The sequence below is a fragment of the Ranitomeya imitator genome, chromosome 5 (assembly GCF_032444005.1).
Source record: "Ranitomeya imitator isolate aRanImi1 chromosome 5, aRanImi1.pri, whole genome shotgun sequence".
In the NCBI taxonomy this organism is placed as follows: Eukaryota; Metazoa; Chordata; class Amphibia; order Anura; family Dendrobatidae; genus Ranitomeya; species Ranitomeya imitator.
The window spans coordinates 566450903-566475181 of record NC_091286.1 but is presented as its reverse complement, the minus strand read 5'-3'; the positions used below and the strand labels follow the sequence as shown (position 1 = coordinate 566475181).

The following is a 24279-nucleotide window of genomic DNA, read 5'->3' as shown; positions in this document are numbered from 1 at the left end:
TTTCTAGATGGAAGGTGGAGCGACCTAAGATCTTTGAAGAGACCTGCAATGTCTCCTGTGCAATAATTGTATTACTGACTATTTTTATAAATTGAATATCCATCTGAATCATTGGTAGAAATGTAATGGCTTTCCTGGATATCCGGTTATAGAATGGAGAGGATTTATAATAAGAAGTCAATTGGGAATTTGCTTGCTTTTTACAAGCACTTTGCAATTTTCTCTATTTATGATCGTGAGAAAACCCCTTTTAACTGATATCCCAAATATTCACAGGAAGATTTTAATGCAAAATGTAATGTATACTGTGTGAGAATGTATGCAATAGTAAAAAGAAAAAAAACATTCTATCATATAGTCATAAGGTCCACCATACTGTACTGACATGGTGTAATAAATAACATTTACAGAACATGTAAACTATGACATGTATGAAACACGTGTCACATACAACGTTATATTATACTTCAGGTGATCAGAATATTATTTGCCAGTCATATACACAATATAACATAACCGCTCATTTCAATTTATTTTCTGTACTTTTCATTTGTTCCATTTAAGGCATATTAACGAGCGCAAATGTATCAGGTACAACTGTGAATGAGGCGTTCCACAGTAGGTAGAAAAGCCAGAAATTGACATGCTATATAGATAGGGAACCGGAACTTATTAAGAGACTGAAGGTAGTGATTGGAAAGTATTGTTGTTCTGTACCGATATGCAATAAAAATAAAACGTGAATATACACAATTGGGTTATAATCCAATCACGAGCTATACTGCATATATACATTCTTCCACTACTGTGCAATACATAGAGATATAGTCATGTGCAACAGTATTTAATGAGAATGAAGGATAATATAAGACCTCCTTCAGACCCGGGCAAGATGTTGGACATCTTAATATGTGTTAGGTTTCGAAGGCTCTATTTCACGGTCCGTACAAGGAACGTAGGTCTCCTGATGTGAACGTACAGATCACTTATGCCTACATGGCTGTAAGTCCGGGTCAGGAGACCCACGGTCATGCCCAGCATTACCTGTGAAATACGGGCATCGATCAACGAAATCGCAAGTCAATCGTTTACTTCCACTTACACAAAGCTATGATGGTCAGACACATGACCGTCAGTGCAACCGCTTATCCCTATAAAGTTTCACCTTAGTCGGCAGCACATCTCTTGTTCACATTAGAATATGTGCTGCAGACAATGATAATCTTTAAGTTCACATAGAAGATACAATCAAGTGATTGTCATTTGATCGGTGGACATTTTATAGTGCCCAGTGGTAGGAAACAGCCATTCATACGGCCAATTATCGCCCCATGTAAATGGACCTTTATATCGATGGGGGACCTTTGGATACTCATAGATATTAGGTATTAAGGTGGTTCCCAATACTTAGGCTACCCCTATCCTGTACCTGGCAAAAGCAATTACTGTAGAAGTGTTACCATTCTGTACTGCTATTGCTCCATGTCATATCAAGTTTACAATCTTAAGGCAACAAGATAGAGAAGATGCAGATAAAATGTTCTTTATGTGATAAGAGCCCATTCTAATGCCTATGTGTGTCAAGGAGCAGCATTAATAATTGGTGAATATGGATCCTGCCTGCCTATTCAATCACCCAAATCATATGATTCCAGTATTCTGATCTACTGGTGATGCCGGTTTCACCGCAAAGAATAAGGAAGCTGACAAACTGGGATGGTAAATGTTAAAGCGGTCAGTTTTCACATTCATTTATTTTTCAGATAAACGTCTATCGAAACATGTACAGTGACGTCTTAGTAATCCCTTGCTGGCCCGACAGATCTGATTGCTGATAGCATACTCTAACCATGACAGCGTACACAGTTCTGTATTCTACAAGGCAGGCTCCCACCGATCATCGACATGACATTAACAGAATATACAAGACGGTCATTGTTCGAAAGCAACGTGATTCTCACCCAAGCAGCAAAGCAAAAGTGCACTTGGCCGTTCTTCGGGGTACATTTTAGGACGATTCTTCGTTGTTTTGGAAGACTGCACTTCACACAAACGCGGCAAGGGTTTTATAAACTTTATGAGATTGTTACATGTGATTCAATGAAAACGGTAATTACTCCAATACTGACAAGTTAACTACATCAGTGGATGGGTGCACTATAAAGGTAGACCATGTAGCTGCTATGGGGGCCATGTTTCCCTTATATTAATAGGTGGTGAGAGCCCGTAGAGGGATCCCATCACCACCTGCCCTAAAATCATTGAAATAATCTGAGGATTATGGAAATAAGATGATGGCAAACAAGCACCAAGTCCTTGTATACCATGTGCAAGCCAGCACCAAATAAGACCCAATTTGTGTATAGGGCTCACTCCTACTTTGACATAGTGAATACTTTCTTTCTGCATTAGGTAGCAGTTATGGAGAATATTAATACGGTTGCTTACCTCTCAATATAGTGATTGGTGTGGGTTGTGGCAAGATCTCATGCATCTTGGCCTGTATCATCTATAGGTTTGCTGGCCTAAGACATACAGTTGTCCATGTTTGAGATGATCGGACTTAGTGGTCTCTAAAGCTGGTTGACCCTGAGACTATATCAAGTCCTCTCAGCTAATACAATGGCATCCCAAAAAGCATGACATATTCCAAAGCGAACTTCCAATCCAGATTGAGAGAGCTCACAATCACCGCTTTGCCAAAGGTCCTAATTTGGTACTCTCCAGTTTCTACTGGTTGATGTATATTGTGGGTTCTTTTTGTTTCTCACTTTGTACTATTAATCAATACATATGGGCAGACATCAGGGGAAGCAGAGTGCTATATACACTGCTCTCACATGTAAGAGCACAGGCGGTTAGTGGCTATAAGACACGGCTTCTTATGAATTTATACTTAAAGTGCATAAGAATGGGGAAAAACTTGTAAATTAACTCTGGTTTTTACCTTTCTTTGGCTTAACTGACCTATCTTTGGATTGCATTAGGATATTGGTGCATTCTATTTTCCGGGTCATCATCATGAGATTAAAATGTGAAAATACATAGACTGTAATAATGGATTATTGGAAATGTAATTATCTAAGCAAAATATTTACTTAACTTTAGGTAGTGGTTATCTTTTCTGAAAATCACTGACATAACCATGCATGAATATCACCTGTAGGACACTAGGCTTGTAACAATTTACAATAAAATCCAAGAATATAATGGGACTCCATCTTTTTTGCGCCAAAGGATAACAGCTTCTATAATAAGCCCCTTAATTTACATTAATTATAAATGTAAGTTTAGTACATACATACAGCAAACGCATAATTATTTTCTAGTACGACATAGCATTGTATTATCCTAGCCAGCAAGGTTCTAGTATCATCTCATCATGGAGCCAAACGTTCTAAATGTTCTACTTCTTCTGCCTCTTGTGTTCTACCGGATTTATTTTAGGTTAACCCTGTAAGCTTGCTTCCTCACACATCCACATAGGAAACCGAGAAGCTGCAACATGTCCCTAAAAGTCTTGAAGGGTGGAAATGAGGATTTTTTTGTGTTGGGTAGGAATATATACAATGCAGCGGGCAGACACGCACATATATGTATATTTCACCTACAGCCGGGGTATGAGATGATTAGGCAAGGTGAATTTTCATGAGTAAGGAGCTTATCAATACTTATTTAATTACTACTAGGAAACATCCTGTGTTTAGTCATAGACTCATGAATATTTAGTCTAGAAATGACTGAGCTTTGCCGAGTGTAGGTGATGAAGGGTGCTGTTTGGGCATACTTTAAGTGGGTCCCTAATTAATTCCCATGATGGTAATTTCTTTAGAACATTGCATTGCCATTATCATAGTAGCTAGCTCCAATGGTAGAATTCTGCTCGTTAATCGATTGCTAATCTTGCTCTTATGTATCATCAGTGTCATCACATTAAAGCTGGTTTAGAGCCTACAAAGTCTTGACTATTGAAATTGAAACCAGACATTGCCTAAGAGCTTTCTGGATATAGATATTGGACCACATTGCTGCCCGCCCATGGTATAGGTAAGAGACAGGGAAAATAGAGAGTGCAGCACATCATGATTCCCTACACTGAATCGGATGGGGGCACCTTGAGATTCCCCAGATGTTTTTCTGGTAGACCTCCCGGGATGACAAGAGCTATTTTTTAGCAACAGCTGGAAGGTCTGAAGATACTTCCCTAGGCAATGAGAGAACTGCAGATCCTCAGTGGGAGCAGAAGTGAGCATGAGCAGGGAGTATACAGGATAGGAGTTGGTGTAATGTGTAGGTATGGAGGGGAATTAATAAATGACTTCACAAGTTGATAAAAATAAGGAAGAGGGCAGGTTCCCATTAAATTCTCATTTGGGCTGTTCTGCGTCGAGACAGTTTAGACCTAAGAGAGGAGAAGAGAAACAAAGAAAAAGAAAGAAAGAACTTAGAAATGCGTTGGAAAGTCTACACTGAAGGCATAACAGAATCACACATCAGAAAATAGGCTTCCCAAAAGAGACACTTAAAAGGGTTGTCCCTTCATGTGACTGCAGACTTGTGAATCTTCACAGTGTGTGCACTGTGTGATATAAGGATTATCCAGCTCCGGGAGCTGGCAGTCAGGTGACCTCCGGACACATGCTGACTAGAAGTGTTGTTCTCCTCGCTCACTACATTTGCACTGAGCGAGGCCCCAACCGTCTGTTCGGCACATGACCTCATGTATGCAAATCACATACTTGCGGTCATGCGCCCGCTGCTCCCAGCACTGAAGAATCCTCACAGCGCGCAGTGCACACGATGTGAGGATTCACAAGTCTGCAGTCACATAGAGAGATTTCAAACTTATACCCTAAGGCCAGACAACCCCTTTAAATCATTTCTACTAGGAATCACACATAAAACCAATCCGTGCGGGGGCCAAATGACAAAATATCTTGTGAGTTACTAATCAGCTGTAAAATGTATATTATGCAAAAAATATCTTATTTTAAAACTTCCATTTTATCACAGATGAAGTAGATTTTTTTTTATAAATATTGAAACATGTTTGGTTGTGCAAAATCATGTCCAGTCTGAGCCTCAAATTCTTAAAGATCTATGTAAAAATGTTCAGAAATGATCATCTCCACCCCTGCAAGGTAATGGCCCGTCCTTCCACTTGTAATCCATCACATAGCCTCACCGAATGGAGCCAGCCAGAAGAGGGTTAAAGGCGTAGAGCCAGTCATGCATGTCTTTATCATTGCTGGCCTGCAGCAGGATGCCGCGGTGTTGTGTGCATACAGCAAAGGTATTGGGGGTCTGCAAAAGAAACACATGGATTGTAATCAGCATGTCAGTATATTCAGTGTACACTGGATGTAGCGGTAAGGCCCCATTCAGGATGCGATTTTTCACCTACATATTCTGTCCCTGATTATCATAGATATAACATACACCCAGTAAAGTCTATGGTGCTGTTCACATGTCCATGGTTTTTTTTTTTAAAGAGAAATATTTTCCTGCTCCAAAGTTCATTGATTTCTTTGAGGTTTGGGTTGAGGTTCAAGTTCTGGTACGCAAACCCAACTTTGGACTGCTGTCCAGGTGAACCTGGCGAACTCGAACTTCCACGGGTCCACTCATCCCTAGTAAGCAGACATTCTGTTTCTCACCTAAAGATCATATACTCACTTACGACGCTTAGATAGTGCCACACCTCTCTCCGTTTCCCTAAGGGAATTCCCTCAATATTTTTGTATTACTAGTGCTGTGTTTGCATTAATGAGCGTGAAAGGGGTTGGAGACCTCAGAATGTTAGGCTACGTTCACATTAGCGTTTTGCGGGGCTGCGTCGGGCGCTGCCGCGGCGACGCATGCGCCATGCTCCCCTATATTTAACATGGGGGGCGCATGGACATGCGGTGGCTTGCGTTTTGTAGAACCCTGTCAGGCTGCAGCTTACCCACAGCAAATAGTCCTCCTGGTATGTAATGAGTAGGGCACAAGCAAAAACGGCCAAATAATTACCCCAAATAGGAAGAAGGAGCACGGCTGTCACCTGTCCTGAGCATAAGAGGGGAACATGCTGCGGCAGCTGGAAGGTGATCCAGACAGAAGGCTCACAAAATATAGAGACCATATAGCAAGGACTGGGCAGCCAGCAAGTGAAGGGCAATGGAGGGAGAGCCCTACGTGTATCGTCAGGGCCTGACGAAGCTGTCTTGAACAGCGATACGCGTAGGGCTCTCCCTCCGTTGCCCTTCACTTGCTGGCTGCCCAGTCCTTGCTATATGGTCTCTATATTTTGTGAGCCTTCTGTCTGGATCACCTTCTAGCTGCCGCAGCATGTTCCCCTCTTATGCTCAGGACAGGTGACAGCCGTGCTCCTTCTTCCTATTTGGGGTAATTATTTGGCCGTATTTGCTTGTGCCCTACTCATTACATACCAGGAGGACTATTTGCTGTGGGTAAGCTGCAGCCTGACAGGGTTTTGCTATTGACAGATATATCTTTTGCTGATCAGGACAGGGCGGCTTTGCCAGTAATTATTTGTGTATACTATTTCATTATCTGCCATATTTGATGCATGTTTTCCACTACTATATGGAAGTATTGTGTGTTGGGCACACGTATATGGAGGGAGTTTTGTGTGTATGGTTTTAATTGTTTTTATATGTTACCAATAAAGCTTGTGTGACTTATTATAACTTTTGGTGGTGTGCATACATTATAGTGGCTTTTCTTTTCTTGTTTATTATCTGTTCTGCGTATTAGCCATTGTTTTGCACCCCCAATATATATTTATTTATTTGATATCATTGTGGTGCGCCAACTAATTTTTCTATGAGGCTTGCGTTTTGTGACGCATGCGTTATTTTGGAGCAACAAAAAACGCTGCATGATGCAGTTTTTTTCTGCGCCAAAAATCATGAAAAAATGAACGCATGCGTCACAAAAAGCTGCGTTTTGCATGCGTTTTTGCATGCGTTGTGCATTGCGTCGCCGACGCAGCACCGCAAAACGCCAATGTGAACGTAGCCTTACTCATGTCTTTTCAGGACAATTGGAGGCTTTACATTACTTGTGACTTGTAGCAAATTGATTTGCTGTGAATCAAATTTTGGGGGAAAAAATCAGCAAAGCTGGCAAACTCCAATTTCAAAATATTAGCACATCTCTAAATACATATGACCTTACCTTTAGCATGGCCTGTTGATCCTCACTGTACTCCACTTGAGCTTGTGAGAGGTTAAGGATTGCTCTCTCCACTGGATCCCGGTCACTGTTATAGATGTAGACATATGGACGTCTAACCACCACATACCTCTTAACCCAACCTCCTGTATGGGGTTCAAGAAAGTGTAGGTACCCCTTCTTAGAGACAATAGGGCTGTGAGAAAAATGCAAGAAGAGACACTTTGTTATTTCTAAAATTTGAAAAAAATGTTTTTAAAAAAAAAAACAACAACATTATTAGTTGTTAAAGCTATGTCAATGAACATTGCACTCAAGGGTGGAAAGACTGCTGTCCTTGTTTGGCATCTAGTCCGGTACTCCAGGGCAGTCTCTACTTTTGTGATCAGCACGCGAGGCCAGATATCCTGGGTGCCTCTTGTGGTGATTAGTTCCCACAACATCATGACATTGCGTCACTAACGTAGTCACCTAGGTAGCCTTCTACGTGCAAGAGGCACCCAGGATTCTGGCTACCATAGTGAAGACAAACTTGGTTCTGTAAGTACACAGTACTATATACCGTATATACTTGAGTATAAGCCGACCAGAGTATAAGCCGACCCCCATAATTTTGCAACAAAAAACTGGGAAAACTTATTGACTCACGTATAAGCCTAGGGTGGAAAATGCAGCAGCTACCGATAAATGTCAAAAATAAAAATAGATACCAATAAAAGTAAAATTAATTGAGACATCAGTAGGTTAAGTGTATGGGGCCCCATAGATGCCCAATATAATGCTCCATGCAGTTCATTATGGCCCCACAGATGCCCATATAATGCTCCATGCAGTTCATTATGGCCCCACAGATGCCCATATAATGCTCCATGCAGTTCTTTATGGCCCCATAGATGCCCCATACAATGCTCCATGCAGTTCTTTATGGCCCCATAGATGCCCCATATAATGCTCCATGCAGTTCATTATGGCCCCATAGATCCCCCATATAATGCTCCATGCAGTTCTTTATGGCCTCATGGATGCCCCATATAATGCTCCATGCAGTTCTTTATGGCCCCATAGATGCCCCATATAATGCTCCATGCAGTTCTTTATGGCCCCATAGATGCCCCATATAATGCTCCATGCAGTTCTTTATGGCCCCATAGATGCCCCATATAATGCTCCATGCAGTTCATTATGGCCCCATAGATGCCCCATATAACATTGTGCCACATGTAATGCTGCTGCTGCACTTAAAAAAACAATGACATACCTCTCGTTCCTGCCCGCTGCAGAGGGTGGCACGCACACTAATACATCATCGCGCCCTCTGACCTGAACAGTCATTGCCCAGGACACGGAAAGGTGAATATGAAATACCTGCTACCGGCGCTCCTGACGCAGTCCCTGCATGTCACACGGTCTCCGGGCGCAGCAGCTTCTTCCTGTAGCAAGCGGTCACATGGTACCGCTCATTACAGTAATGAATATGCGGCTACCCCTATGGGAGTGGAGTCCATATTCATTACTTTAATGAGCGGTACCAGTGACCGCTGAACAGGGGAAGAAGCTGCCACGCCCGAAGACCGTGGGACATGCAGGGACCGGGTCAGGAGCGCCGGGAGCAGGTGAGTATTTGACAGGCGTCGCTCTCCCTCACCCGCCGACCATGACTCGAGTATATTCCGAAAGGGGCACTTTCAGCCCATTTTTTGGGGCTGAAAATCTCAGCTTATACTTGAGTATATACGGTAATATGATGACTGCAATAAATTAAAGGGAATCTGTCCGCAGGTTTTTGCTACCTCATCTGAGAGCAGCATGATGTAGGTAGAGGGAGGCTGAATCCAATGATATGTTACTTTGATTACTGGGTGCAGCCGTTCACAAATAAACAGAGCTTTTAGATTTAGAATGAAGCAGAGCTGAGAAAGCTAACCCCGCCCACACCAGGCTGCGTATGCACAAAGTCCATAGACAGTGAGCTGCTTATCACAGGAAGGGGTGTGGCTTTACTAGTGTAGTCAGCAATGCTAATCTCTTAGTGCTAATTCCTTCGGTTAGTAAACAGCACTTTGCACTTTGACAAGTGACGCCTCCCTGAATTCAGTTTTTTAGCCTCTATCTCCTGCTGTCTTCAGATTACATAGCAAACACCTGCTGACAGATTCCCTGTAAGAGGATAAAAAGTTTGATGGGAGTGCTTCTTTAATGATTCATAATTAAGTTTTAAATAACCATGTGTAAAAGGCAGAATCGGATAAACCTGAATTTTTTTCAGCCCTGTGAAGTACCATACCTTCATTTTGCACTTTCTTAAGTGAAATATAGTTACAGAATTCTACTGAGAAGGCAGATATGTAATTAACTTGTGAACACTGATGTTTGGACATAGATTAGATTGGATACTGCCTTGGTCCAGCATCCAGTCTAGTCCTTCGTGGCAAAATTTAAAAAAAACAAACACTGCCAGTCAAAATTGCTATTTCTAGCCCCACTCTTGTCAACGAGAAATAAAAATAAAAAAGTGCAATACAAGTATTTTTAATTACATTTTCCACTGATATCATAAAAAAGGGATATATAAATTACATAAAAATTAAATCCCATTGTATCACCAAAAGAAAGAGACAAAAAGGATTTGAATATCTGTACAAGAAACAAGTGAATTTACAATAAAACTCGAAAATGTGATCTACCCCAGTATCTACCTCTACAGATTAGACACACTGGCTGCCAACAGCACTGCGGCTTCCTTCTTAATTAATGAATGGAATTTTGGACACTTTGAGAGGAGTAGTCACACAGTTCATAAATGTTGAATTAATCACATCGCCATCTCTGTATACAGTATTATAAACATACAGTGAGGAAAATAAGAATTTGATACAATGCTGATTTTGAAAGTTTTCCCACCTACAAACAATGGAGAGGTCTGTAATTTTTATCGTAGGTACACTTCAACTGTGAGAAACATAATGTTAAGAAAAAATTTAAAAAATCACATTTTATGATTTTTACATAAATAAATTGCATTTTATTGCATGAAATAAGTATTTGATCACTTACCAACAAGCAAAAATTCTGTCTCTCATAGATAGTTAGTTTTTCTTTAAGAAGCTCTCCTTCTCCTCACTCATTACCTGATTATCATCCAATAGATGCGCCTTTTCTGGGCAGCTATGGGCTGCTATTTTTAGGCTGGGGGGAGCTATGTCCATGGCCGCTTAACAGCCTGAGAATGCCAGCCCCCAGATGTCTGCTTTAGCTCGGCTGGTTGTCAAAAATCGGGGCGACCCCATGCTGTTTTTTTAAATTATTTTTTTAAATAATTTAAAGGGAACCTGTCACCCCGTTTTTTCAGATTGAGATAAAAATACTGTTAAATAGGGCCTGCGCTGTGCGTTACAATAGTGTATGTAGTGTACCCTGATTCCCCACCTATGCTGCGAAATACATTACCAAAGTCGCCGTTTTCGCCTGTCAATCAGGCTGGTCAGGTCAGGTGGGCGTGGTGACATCGCTGTTTCTTCCCCAGCTTTCCGTTGGTGGCGTAGTGGTGTGCGCATGTCCAAGTGCCGAATCCACTGCGCGCAGGTGAAGAAAAAGCGCGCGATCTGCGCTATTACCCTTGTCATCGGTGGGGGCGGCCATCTTCCTGAGGCCGCGCATGCGCAGATGGAGTGCTCTGCTGCACGGGGCTTCAGGAAAATGGCCGCAGGATGCCGCGCGTGCGCAGATGGAGATCGCGGCGGCCATTTTCCTGAAGCCGAGATGCAAACGCAGAGGGAGCACCTCCGTACCGTTAGTCGGTGCGGAGGGTCTTTTTGCCCCTCTGCGTGGTTGTTTGTAGGTTTTTGTGTTGACCGCAAAGCTATCTTTCCTATCCTCGGTCTATTCAGTAAGTCGGGCCTCACTTTGCTAAATCTATTTCATCTCTGTGTTTGTATTTTCATCTTAACTCACAGTCATTATATGTGGGGGGCTGCCTTTTCCTTTGGGGAATTTCTCTGAGGCAAGGTAGGCTTATTTTTCTATCTTCAGGGCTAGTTAGTTTCTCAGGCTGTGCCGAGTTGCATAGGGAGCGTTAGGCGCAATCCACGGCTACCTCTAGTGTGGTATGATAGGATTAGGGATTGCGGTCAGCAGAGTTCCCACGTCTCAGAGCTCGTCCTATGTTAGTAACTATCAGGTCACTTTGTGTGCTCTTAACCACTAGGTCCATTGTGGTTCTGAATCACCTGTTCATAACAGTACTGGAGGCCCAAAGTACTAATGCTTCTCAATAGAGGGAAAAGAGAAGTTCTGAGACCATTTTTTTTTCTCTGTACTGTGTTTTGCCTTTCTTTTCCCCTTTACATCAGGGTGGTTCAGGACACAGGTGTAGACATGGACATTCAAGGTCTGTCCTCTTTGATGGATAATCTCGCTATAAGTGTTCAAAACATTCAAGATTTAGTGGTTGAGAATCCTATGTTAGAACCTAAAATTCCTATTCCTGAGTTATTTTCTGGAGATAGAGCTAAGTTTCTGAATTTCAAAAATAATTGTAAACTATTTCTGGCTTTGAAACCCCGCTCCTCTGGTGACCCAGTTCAACAAGTAAAGATTATTATTTCTTTATTACGTGGCGACCCTCAAGACTGGGCATTTTCCCTTGCGCCAGGGGATCCGGCATTGCGTGATGTTGATGCGTTTTTCCTGGCGCTTGGATTGCTTTATGACGAACCTAATTCAGTGGATCAGGCAGAGAAAATCTTGCTGGCTCTGTGTCAGGGTCAGGATGAGGTAGAGATATATTGTCAGAAATTTAGGAAGTGGTCTGTGCTCACTCAGTGGAATGAATGTGCTCTGGCAGCAATTTTCAGAAAGGGTCTCTCTGAAGCCCTTAAGGATGTCATGGTGGGATTTCCTATGCCTGCTGGTCTGAATGAGTCTATGTCTTTGGCCATTCAGATCGATCGACGCTTACGTGAGCGTAAAACTGTGCACCATTTGGCGGTATTATCTGAGCATAAACCTGAGCCTATGCAATGCAATAGGACTTTGACCAGAGCTGAACGGCAAGAACACAAACGACGGAATGGGCTGTGTTTTTACTGTGGTGATTCCACTCATGCTATCTCCGATTGTCCTAAGCGCACTAAGCGGTTCGCTAGGTCTGCCACCATTGGTACGGTACAGTCGAAATTTCTATTGTCCGTTACTTTGATCTGCCCTTTGTCATCCTATTCTGTTATGGCATTTGTGGATTCAGGCGCTGCCCTGAATTTGATGGACTTGGAGTTTGCTAGGCGCTGTGGTTTTTTCTTGGAGCCCTTGCAGTATCCTATTCCATTGAGAGGAATTGATGCTACGCCTTTGGCCAAGAATAAGCCTCAGTACTGGACCCAGCTGACCATGTGCATGGCTCCTGCGCATCAGGAGGATATTCGCTTTTTGGTGTTGCATAATCTGCATGATGTGGTTGTGTTGGGGTTGCCATGGCTACAAGTCCATAACCCAGTATTGGATTGGAAATCAATGTCTGTGTCCAGCTGGGGTTGTCAGGGGGTACATGGTGATGTTCCATTTCTGTCTATTTCATCATCCACCCCTTCTGAGGTCCCAGAGTTCTTGTCGGATTACCGGGATGTATTTGATGAGCCCAAGTCCAGTGCCCTACCTCCGCATAGGGATTGTGATTGCGCTATCGATTGGATTCCTGGTAGTAAGTTTCCTAAAGGTCGACTGTTTAATTTGTCTGTGCCTGAGCACGCCGCTATGCGGAGTTACGTAAAGGAATCCTTGGAGAAGGGTCATATTCGCCCGTCGTCGTCGCCATTGGGAGCAGGGTTCTTTTTTGTGGCCAAGAAGGATGGTTCGCTGAGACCTTGTATTGATTACCGCCTTCTAAATAAAATCACGGTTAAATTTCAGTACCCCTTGCCGCTGCTGTCTGATTTGTTTGCTCGGATTAAGGGGGCTAGTTGGTTCACCAAGATAGATCTTCGTGGTGCGTATAATCTTGTGCGCATTAAACAGGGCGATGAATGGAAAACAGCATTTAATACGCCCGAGGGCTATTTTGAGTACCTGGTTATGCCATTCGGGCTTTCTAATGCTCCATCAGTGTTTCAGTCCTTTATGCATGACATCTTCCGAGAGTACCTGGATAAATTCCTGATTGTATACTTGGATGATATTTTTGTCTTCTTGGATGATTGGGAGTCTCACGTGAGGCAGGTCAGAATGGTGTTCCAGGTCCTGCGTGCGAATTCTTTGTTTGTAAAGGGGTCAAAGTGTCTCTTTGGTGTTCAGAAGGTTTCATTTTTGGGTTTCATTTTTTCCCCTTCTACTATCGAGATGGACCCTGTTAAAGTTCAGGCCATTTATGATTGGACTCAGCCGACATCTCTGAAGAGTCTGCAAAAGTTCCTGGGCTTTGCTAATTTTTATCGTCGCTTCATCAATAATTTTTCTAGAATTGTTAAACCGTTGACTGATTTAACCAAGAAGGGTGCTGATGTGGTCAATTGGTCTTCTGCTGCTGTGGAAGCTTTTCAAGAGTTGAAGCGTCGTTTTTCTTCTGCCCCTGTGTTGTGTCAACCAGATGTTTCGCTCCCGTTCCAGGTCGAGGTTGATGCTTCTGAGATTGGAGCAGGGGCTGTTTTGTCGCAAAGAAGTTCTGATGGCTCGGAGATGAAACCATGCGCCTTCTTTTCCAGGAAGTTTTCGCCTGCTGAGCATAAATATGATGTTGGCAATCGAGAGTTGCTGGCCATGAAGTGGGCATTCGAGGAGTGGCGTCATTGGCTTGAAGGAGCTAAGCATCGCGTGGTGGTCTTGACTGATCATAAGAACTTGACTTATCTCGAGTCTGCCAAACGGTTGAATCCTAGACAGGCTCGTTGGTCGCTGTTTTTCTCCCGTTTTGACTTTGTGGTTTCGTACCTTCCGGGCTCTAAAAATGTGAAGGCGGATGCCCTGTCTAGGAGTTTTGTGCCCGACTCTCCGGGTTTGTCTGAGCCGGCGGGTGTTCTCAAGTAGGGGGTAATTTTGTCTGCCATCTCTCCTGATTTGCGGCGGGTGCTGCAAAAATTTCAGGCTAATAGACCTGACCGTTGCCCAGTGGAGAAACTGTTTGTCCCTGATAAATGGACGAGTAGAGTTATCTCTGAGGTTCATGGTTCGGTGTTGGCTGGTCATCCTGGAATCTTTGGTACCAGAGATTTGGTGGCTAGATCCTTTTGGTGGCCGTCTCTGTCGCGGGATGTGCGTTCATTTGTGCAGTCCTGTGGGATTTGTGCTCGGGCTAAGCCCTGCTGTTCTCGTGCCAGTGGGTTGCTTTTTCCATTGCCGGTCCCGAAGAGGCCCTGGACACATATCTCTATGGATTTTATTTCGGATCTCCCAGTCTCTCAAAAAATGACGGTCATTTGGGTTGTTTGTGATCGCTTCTCGAAGATGTTCCATTTGGTACCCTTGTCTAAATTGCCTTCCTCCTCTGATTTGGTGCCATTGTTCTTCCAGCATGTGGTGCGTTTACATGGCATTCCGGAGAACATCGTTTCTGACAGAGGTTCCCAGTTTGTTTCGAGGTTTTGGCGAGCCTTTTGTGCTAGGATGGGCATTGATTTGTCTTTTTCCTCGGCTTTCCATCCTCAGACAAATGGCCAGACTGAACGAACCAATCAGACCTTGGAAACATATCTGAGATGTTTTGTTTCTGCCGATCAGGATGATTGGGTGTCTTTTTTGCCTTTGGCTGAGTTCGCCCTTAATAATCGGGCCAGCTCGGCTACTTTGGTTTCGCCGTTTTTCTGCAATTCTGGTTTCCATCCTCGTTTCTCTTCAAGGCAGGTTGAGTCTTCTGACTGTCCTGGTGTGGATACTGTGGTGGATAGGTTGCAGCAGATTTGGACTCATGTGGTGGACAATTTGACATTGTCTCAGGAGAAGGCTCAACGTTTCGCTAACCGCAGGCGCTGTGTGGGTCCCCGACTTTGTGTTGGGGATTTGGTTTGGTTGTCATCTCGTTATATTCCTATGAAAGTTTCCTCTCCTAAGTTTAAGCCTCGTTTCATTGGTCCGTATAGGATTTCTGAGGTTCTTAATCCTGTGTCTTTTCGTTTGACCCTTCCAGCTTCTTTTTCCATCCATAACGTATTCCATAGGTCATTGTTGCGGAGATACGTGGCACTTGTGGTTCCATCCGTTGATCCTCCTGCCCCGGTTTTGGTTGAGGGGGAGTTGGAGTATATAGTGGAGAAGATTTTGGATTCTCGTATTTCGAGACGGAAACTTCAGTACCTGGTTAAGTGGAAGGGTTATGGTCAGGAAGATAATTCCTGGGTCTTTGCCTCTGATGTTCATGCTGCCGATCTGGTTCGTGCCTTTCATTTGGCCCATCCTGGTCGGCCTGGGGGCTCTGGTGAGGGTTCGGTGACCCCTCCTCAAGGGGGGGGTACTGTTGTGAATTCTGTGGTCAAGCTCCCTCCTGTGGTCATGAGTGGTACTTCGGCTGGTTCTGTCTATGAGCTTCCGCTGGTGGATGTGAGTGGGGCTGCGGCTTCTGAGTTTCCTTCCTCAGGTGACGAGGTTAAGTCGTTAGGTGCTGCTCTATTTAACTCCACCTAGTTCTTTGTTCCTGGCCTCCAGTCAATGTTCCAGTTTTGGTCTTGCTCTCTCCTGGATCGTTCCTGTGGCCTGTCTGCCCTGAATAAGCTAAATTCTGCTTGTGTTACTTTTGTTTGCTATATTTTCTGTCCAGCTTGCTATATTGGTTTTTCTTGCTTGCTGGAAGCTCTGAGACGCAGAGGGAGCACCTCCGTACCGTTAGTCGGTGCGGAGGGTCTTTTTGCCCCTCTGCGTGGTTGTTTGTAGGTTTTTGTGTTGACCGCAAAGCTATCTTTCCTATCCTCGGTCTATTCAGTAAGTCGGGCCTCACTTTGCTAAATCTATTTCATCTCTGTGTTTGTATTTTCATCTTAACTCACAGTCATTATATGTGGGGGGCTGCCTTTTCCTTTGGGGAATTTCTCTGAGGCAAGGTAGGCTTATTTTTCTATCTTCAGGGCTAGTTAGTTTCTCAGGCTGTGCCGAGTTGCATAGGGAGCGTTAGGCGCAATCCACGGCTACCTCTAGTGTGGTATGATAGGATTAGGGATTGCGGTCAGCAGAGTTCCCACGTCTCAGAGCTCATCCTATGTTAGTAACTATCAGGTCACTTTGTGTGCTCTTAACCACTAGGTCCATTGTGGTTCTGAATCACCTGTTCATAACATTTGCCACGCTGTCATGCGACAAACACCCGGTGTTCGGGGGGCCAAACTCAAATAGTAACACAAACTTCCTGGTAAAGTCTGTGTTCGGTTTACGTGCCCAAACAGTTGGTATTCAGTACTGACTCAGAATTTTACTGTTCGAGTTCTCCCATCTCTAGTCAATAACCATCTGGATGATCCAGAGGAGGCATGGGAGAAGGTCATGTGTTCAGAGGAGACCAAAATAGAACTTGTTTGCTATCAACTCCACTCAGCGTGTTTGGAGGAAAAAGAAGGATGAGCACAAGCCCAGGAACACCGTCCCAACTGTGAAGCATGGTGGGGGAAACATCATACTTTGAGGGTGCTTTTCTGCAAAGGGGACAGGACTACTGCACCGTATTGAAGGGAGGATGAATGGGGTCATGTATTGCGAGATTTTGGCCAACAACCTCCTTCCCTCAGTAAGAGCATTGAAGATGGGTCGTGGCTGGGCCTTCCAGCATGAGAATGACCCAAAACACACAGCGAGGACAACTAAGGAGTGGCTTCGTGAGAAGCATTTCAAGGTCCTGGAGTGGCCTAGCCAGTCTCCAGACCTGAACCCAATAGAAAATCTTTGAAGGGAGCTGAAACTCCATATTGCCCAACAACAGCTCCAAAACTTGAAAGATCTGGTGAAGATCTGTATGAAGGAGTGGGCCAAAATCCCTGCTGCAGTGTGTGCAAACTTGGTCAAGAACTACAGGAAACGTCTGACCTCTGTAATTGCAAACAAAGGTTTCTGTACCAAATATTAAATTCTTTTTTTTATTGTAGCAAATACTAATTTCATGCAATAAAATGCAAAATAATTGTGTAAAAATCATACAATGTGATTTTCTGGAATTTTTTTTAGATTCTGTCTCTCACAATTGAAGTGTACAGACCTCTCCATTCTTTGTAGGTGGGAAAACTTGCAAAATCATCAGTGAATCAAATACTAATTTTCCACACTGTATCAATTTAAACAGAACCACCTGTATTTATTGGGAACGCTGAATGTTATCCCAGTCCAGTTTCATACATACCTGACCCGTATTTCTTGTATGTCAGGAATAAACAATCTAAGAGGGGTCTTGAGTCCACCGCTGGGTGATTTCAGCAGCTCCCCCGAAGGGCTTGGAGGATCCCTCTCTGGGCTAAATGTGCGTGACAGAGGCTGGGGGCTGGAGGTTTTAGAAATGTTGCTACATTAGGTCACTGATATTAGGAAATCTTTTATAATAAAAACTTTATATAACATTTTTGATTGCAACAATACATGAATAACGTGCACATCAGAAACAAGCAATTATTATCTTCTGTGTATCAATGCTTATAATTATGAAAAATATTTCATCCATACATGTACATTTTATATACCGTAGTTGTTGAAGATGATTCTCTAAGATACAAATACAGTCTTTCCCTTATTAAAAAGGTATTAGGTGATAACTTTTTAGATTGGTGGTGGTCTGACCGCTGGGATCCCCAATTGTCACTAAAATAAGACACTTTTAACCCTATTAGAATAAAACGGCAGTGTGCGTTCTTGTCTGCTGCTCTATTCATTCTCTATGGAGTTGGCGGAGAAACAGGCCCGGATTATGGGGGGGGCCCAAGGACCCCGGGCCTCCCACCAATATAGGGATAAATATCTCAAAACATGTAAAATACACGTCTCTTTGCTGTGAACCATTTCTAATGATAAGGAATATTTAACAAAAGAGAAACTATTGAAAGTGTAGGGACCTGGCTACGGTCCTACATCTCAGTGGCTGGCGCAGAGCGGCGGAGTCATGGCACCTGACCTGCGTCAGCATCCACTGACCTGGCTAGCCAGACTTCCTTAGTACCCTCCTTGTACCTAATGATTAGCTTATGACATGCGGCAGCCTTCTCCGATCCTAACAGAAGCTTCTAGGCGCTACCTATTCAGCTATATGATCGCTCCCCCAGATTAGATCAGATGAGAGTTTGTTCAGCTACCTTCGAGGAAGGAGGCGGAGCCACAATGTCGGCGCAAGAAGAGGATTCTCCACCGCAGAGCGCGGCAGGACTTCACTCTGGATCTTCAGTCACTGAAGATCCAGAGGTGAAGTGGTTCAGTCTTCAGTGTCGCGGTGGGTGAGTATGATCTCTGTCTGTGTGTGTCTATGTGTGTCTGTCTGTCTGTGTATCTTTCTTGCAGCTCCTGTCCTACACAGTACCATACTGTATATACAGGTCCACACTATATCCTGCATTACAGTGTGTCTGTGTATACTGTATGTATGTAGTGTGGACCTGTTTACAGTATATTGCTGTGTATACACTTTATACAGACCCTCAGCCTCTATTCTATATACAGCCAGCACAGCAACAGCCTCTGATATATACAGCCCGACAGCAGCCCCTCATATATATACAGCCCAACAGCAGCTTCTAATATATACAGCCCAGCAGCAGCCTCTCATATATATACAGCCCGACAGCAGCCCCTCATATATATATACAGCCCAACAGCAGCTTCTAATATATACAGCCCAGCAGAAGCCTCTGAAATATAGAGCCCAGCAGTAGTCTTTGATATAGACAGCCCAAACTTCTACAATATACATAAATACATATGTACATATTTTAATCTTTAACGCCCTTTCAGGACTTCAAGGGTTGACAGGGTCAGATATACTGCGTGAATTGGACTTTAGTGACATCATTAGTGATTTTGCAGCACAAAAATCAAGGAAAGTGCCCGGATTGTAAAAAATGAATGATTTTACTTGAATTACTCTGTGTAAATGATTTTTGTAAATAAACTTGCATTCGTTTCATTTTGTGCTTTTGCATTACATATTGCAGCACCTTGAAAAATGGACCTCCCTGCAAAATGGGCCCCGGGCCACCCACCTCCTAAATCCAGCCCTGCGGAGAAAGCAAATAACAGCGCTCCGGCAATCCTATAGAGCAGGGGTCCCCAACTCCAGTCCTCAAGGCCCACCAACGTGTCATGTTTTCAGGATTTCCTTAGTCTTGCCCAGGTAATAATTGCATCACCTGTGCAATGCAAAGGAAATCCTGAAAACATGACCTGTTGGTGGGCCTTGAGGACTGGAGTTGGGGACCCCTGCTATAGAGAATGAAAGGACTGTCGGTCAAGCATGGGCACTGTTGTACCATTTTGCTGATTAGTGGGGGGTCCAAATTCCACCGATTTGAAAGCCTTCTATTCTAAATAGGTGATAACTTGTACCATCCAAAAAAAAAAACTTTAACCATCGTTAGACATATAGTCGACTTGAAATTAAGGCTAATGCCATACAGCCTCCTATCCTCGTCTCCTCTAATCTCAGGTCTGGTCCACGTCCTACAACATATATATAACATTAATGCCATACAGCCTCCTATCCTCGTCTCCTCTGATCTCAGATTTGGTCCACTTCCTACAACCTATACATAAGGCTAATGCCATACAGCCATCTATCCTCGTCTCCTCTGATCTCAGATTTGGTCCACTTCCTACAACCTATACATAAGGCTAATGCCATACAGCCATCTATCCTCGTCTCCTCTGATCTCAGATTTGGTCCACTTCCTACAACCTATATATAAGGCTAATGCCATACAGCCATCTATCCTCGTCTCCTCTGATCTCAGATTTGGTCCACTTCCTACAACCTATACATAAGGCTAATGCCATACAGCCATCTATCCTCGTCTCCTCTGATCTCAGATCTGGTCCACTTCCTACAACCTATACATAAGGCTAATGCCATACAGCCATCTATCCTCGTCTCCTCTGATCTCAGATCTGGTCCACTTCCTACAACCTATATATGGCTAATACCATACAGCCTCCTATCCTCGTCTCCTCTGATCTCAGATCCGGTCCACTTCCTACAACCTATACATAAGGCTAATGCCATACAGCCTTCTATCCTCGTCTCCTCTGATCTCAGATCTGGTCCACTTCCTACAACCTATATATAGCTAATACCATACAGCCTCCTATCCTCGTCTCCTCTGATCTCAGATCTGGTCCACTTCCTACAACCTATACATAAGGCTAATGCCATACAGCCATCTATCCTCGTCTCCTCTGATCTCAGATCTGGTCCACTTCCTACAACCTATATATGGCTAATACCATACAGCCTCCTATCCTCGTCTCCTCTGATCTCAGATCCGGTCCACTTCCTACAACCTATATATAAGGCTAATGCCATACAGCCTCCTATCCTCGTCTCCTCTGATCTCAGATCTGGTCCACTTCCTACAACCTATACATAAGGCTAATGCCATACAGCCTCCTATCCTCGTCTCCTCTGATCTCAGATCTGGTCCACTTCCTACAACCTATACATAAGGCTAATACCATACAGCCTCCTATCCTCGTCTCCTCTGATCTCAGATCTGGTCCACTTCCTACAACCTATATATAGCTAATACCATACAGCCTCCTATCCTCGTCTCCTCTGATCTCAGATCTGGTCCACTTCCTACAACCTATACATAAGGCTAATGCCATACAGCCTCCTATCCTCGTCTCCTCTGATCTCAGATCTGGTCCACTTCCTACAACCTATATATACGGCTAATGCCATACATGCTCCTATCCTCGTCTCCTCTGATCTCAGGTCTGGTCCACGTCCTACAACATATATATAACATTAACCCCTTCATGACCCAGCCTATTTTGGCCTTAATGACCTGGCCGTTTTTTGCAATTCTGACCAGTGTCCCTTTATGAGGTAATAACTCAGGAACGCTTCAACGGATCCTAGCGGTTCTGAGATTGTTTTTTCGTGACATATTGGGCTTCATGTTAGTGGTAAATTTAGGTCAATAAATTCTGCGTTTATTTGTGATAAAAACGGAAATTTGGCGAAAATTTTGAAAATTTCGCAATTTTCACATTTTGAATTTTTATTCTGTTAAACCAGAGAGTTATGTGACACAAAATAGTTAATAAATAACATTTCCCACATGTATACTTTACACCAGCACAATTTTGGAAACAACATTTTTTTTTGCTAGGAAGTTATAAGAGTTAAAATTTGACCAGCGATTTCTCATTTTTACAACGAAATTTACAAAACCATTTTTTTTAGGGACCACCTCACATTTGAAGTCAGTTTGAGGGGTCTATATGGATGAAAATACCCAAAAGTGACACCATTCTAAAAAATGCACCCCTCAAGGTACTCAAACCCACATTCCAGAAGTTTTTTAACCCTTCAGGTGCTTCACAGCAGCAGAAGCAACATGGAAGGAAAAAATGAACATTTAACTTTTTAGTCACAAAAATTATCTTTTAGCAACATTTTTTTTATTTTCCCAATGGTACAAGGAGAAACTGAACCACGAAAGTTGTTGTCCAATTTGTCCTGAGTACGCTGATACCTCATATGTGGGGGTAAACCAATGTTTGGGCGCACGGCAGGGCTTGGAAGGGAAGGAGCGCCATTTGACTTTTTGAATGAAAAATTGGCTCCACTCTTTAGCGGACACCATGTCACGTTTGGAGAGCCCCCGTGTGCCTAAAAATTGGAGCTCCCCCACACGTGACCCCATTTTGGAAACTAGACGCCCCAAGGAACTTATCTAGATGCATAGTGAGAACTTTGAACCCCCGGGGGCTTCACAAATTGATCCGTAAAAATGAAAAAGTACTTTTTTTTCACAAAAAAATTCTTTTAGCCTCAATTTTTTTCATTTTCACATGGGCAACAGGATAAAATGGATCCTAAAATTTGTTGGGCAATTTCTCATGAGTACACCGATACCTCACATGTGGAGGTAAACCACTGTTTGGGCACATGGTAAGGTTCGGAAGGGAAGGAGCGCCATTTGACTCTTTGAATGAAAAATTATCTCCATCGTTAGCGGACACCATGTCGTGTTTGGAGAGCCCCCGTGTGCCTAAACATTGGAGCTCCCCCACAAATGACCCCATTTTGGAAACTAGACCCCCCAAGGAACTTATCTAGATGCATATTGAGCACTTTAAGCCCTCAGGTGCTTCACAAATTGATCTGTAAAAATGAAAAAGTACTTTTTTTTTTCACAAAAAAATTCTTTTCGCCTCAGTTTTTCATTTTCACATGGGCAATAGGATAAAATGAATCCTAAAATTTGTTGGGCAATTTCTCCAGAGTACGCCGATACCTCATATGTGGGGGTAAACCACTGTTTGGGCACACGGCAGGGCTCGGAAGGGAAGGCGCGCCATTTGACTTTTTGAATGGAAAATTAGCTCCAATTGTTAGCGGACACCATGTCGCGTTTAGAGAGCCCCTGTGTGCCTATGCATTGGAGCTCCCCCACAAGTGACCCCATTTTGGAAACTAGACCCCCCAAGGAACTTATCTAGATGCATATTGAGCACTTTAAACCCCCAGGTGCTTCACAGAAGTTTATAATGCAGAGCCATGAAAATAAAAAATAATTTTTCTTTCCTCAAAAATGATTTTTAGCCTGGAATTTCCTATTTTGCCAAGGGTAATAGGAGAAATTGGACCGCAAATGTTGTTGTCCAGTTTGTCCTGAGTACGCTGATACCCCATATGTGGGGGTAAACCACTGTTTGGGCGCACGGCAGGGCTCGGAAGGGAAGGCACGCCAATTGGCTTTTTAAATGGAAAATTAGCTCCAATCATTAGCGGACACCATGTCACGTTTGGAGAGCCCCTGTGTGCCTAAACATTGGAGATCCCCCACATATGACCCCATTTTGGAAACTAGACCCCCAAAGGAACTAATCTAGATGTGTGGTGAGGACTTTGAACTTCCAAGTGCTTCACAGAAGTTTATAACGCAGAGCCATGAAAATAAAATAAAAATTTTATTTTCTCTAAAATGATCTTTTAGCCTGCAATTTATTATTTTCCCAAGGGTAACAGGAGAAATTTGACCCCAAAAGTTGTTGTACAGTTTCTCCTGAGTACGCTGATACCCCATATGTGGGGGTAAACCACAGTTTGGGCACATGTCGGGGCTCGAAAGTCAAGTAGTGACATTTTGAAATGCAGACTTTGATGGAATGCTCTGCGGGCGTTACGTTGCGTTTGCAGAGCCCCTGATGTGGCTAAACAGTAGAAACCCCCCACAAGTGACCCCATTTTAGAAACTAGACCCCGAAAGGAACTTATCTAGATGTGAGGTGAGCACTTTGAACCCCCAAGTGCTTCACAGAAGTTTATAACACAGAGCAGTGAAAATAATAAATACGTTTTCTTTCCTCAAAAATAATTTTTTAGCCCAGAATTTTTTATTTTCCCAAGGGTTACAGGAGAAATTGGACCCCAAAAGTTGTTGTCCAGTTTCTCCTGAGTACGCTGATACCCCATATGTGGGGGTAAACCACTGTTTGGGCACACGTCGGGGCTCAGAAGGGAAGTAGTGACTTTTGAAATGCAGACTTTGATGGAATGGTCTGCGGGCGTCACGTTGCGTTTGCAGAGCCCCTGGTGTGCCTAAACAGTAGAAACCCCCCACAAGTGACCCCATTTTGGAAACTAGACCCCCCAAGGAACTTATCTAGATATGTGGTGAGCACTTTGAACCCCCAAGTGCTTCACAGACGTTTACAACGCAGAGCCGTGAAAATAAAAAATCATTTTTCTTTCCTCAAAAATGATGTTTTAGCAAGCAATTTTTTATTTTCTCAAGGGTAACAGGAGAAATTGGACCCCAGTAATTGTTGCCCAGTTTGTCCTGAGTACGCTGATACCCCATATGTGGGGGTAAACCACTGTTTGGGCACATGTCGGGGCTCGGAAGTCAAGTAGTGACGTTTTGAAATGCAGACTTTGATGGAATTGTCTGCGGGCGTCACGTTGCGTTTGCAGAGCCCCTGGTGTGCCTAAAC

At 43.4% G+C, this 24279-nt stretch overlaps 1 protein-coding gene across 6 annotated transcripts in view; it reads right to left on the bottom strand.

The window, feature by feature from the left end:
• Positions 1–1717: 1717 nt before the first annotated feature.
• The window catches only part of KIF1A (kinesin family member 1A), a 280148-nt gene continuing 257586 nt past the window's right edge, over positions 1718–24279 (bottom strand). For all 6 annotated transcript variants that reach the window (XM_069727733.1, XM_069727735.1, XM_069727736.1 and 3 more), the window contains 4 exons: positions 17480–17617; positions 7183–7375; positions 5186–5304; positions 1718–4402 (listed from right to left, as the gene is read on the bottom strand). In XM_069727733.1, coding sequence (XP_069583834.1) covers positions 4360–4402; positions 5186–5304; positions 7183–7375; positions 17480–17617 — 493 coding nt within the window. In that variant the 3' untranslated portion in view covers positions 1718–4359. The remainder of the gene's footprint in view (positions 4403–5185; positions 5305–7182; positions 7376–17479; positions 17618–24279) is intronic.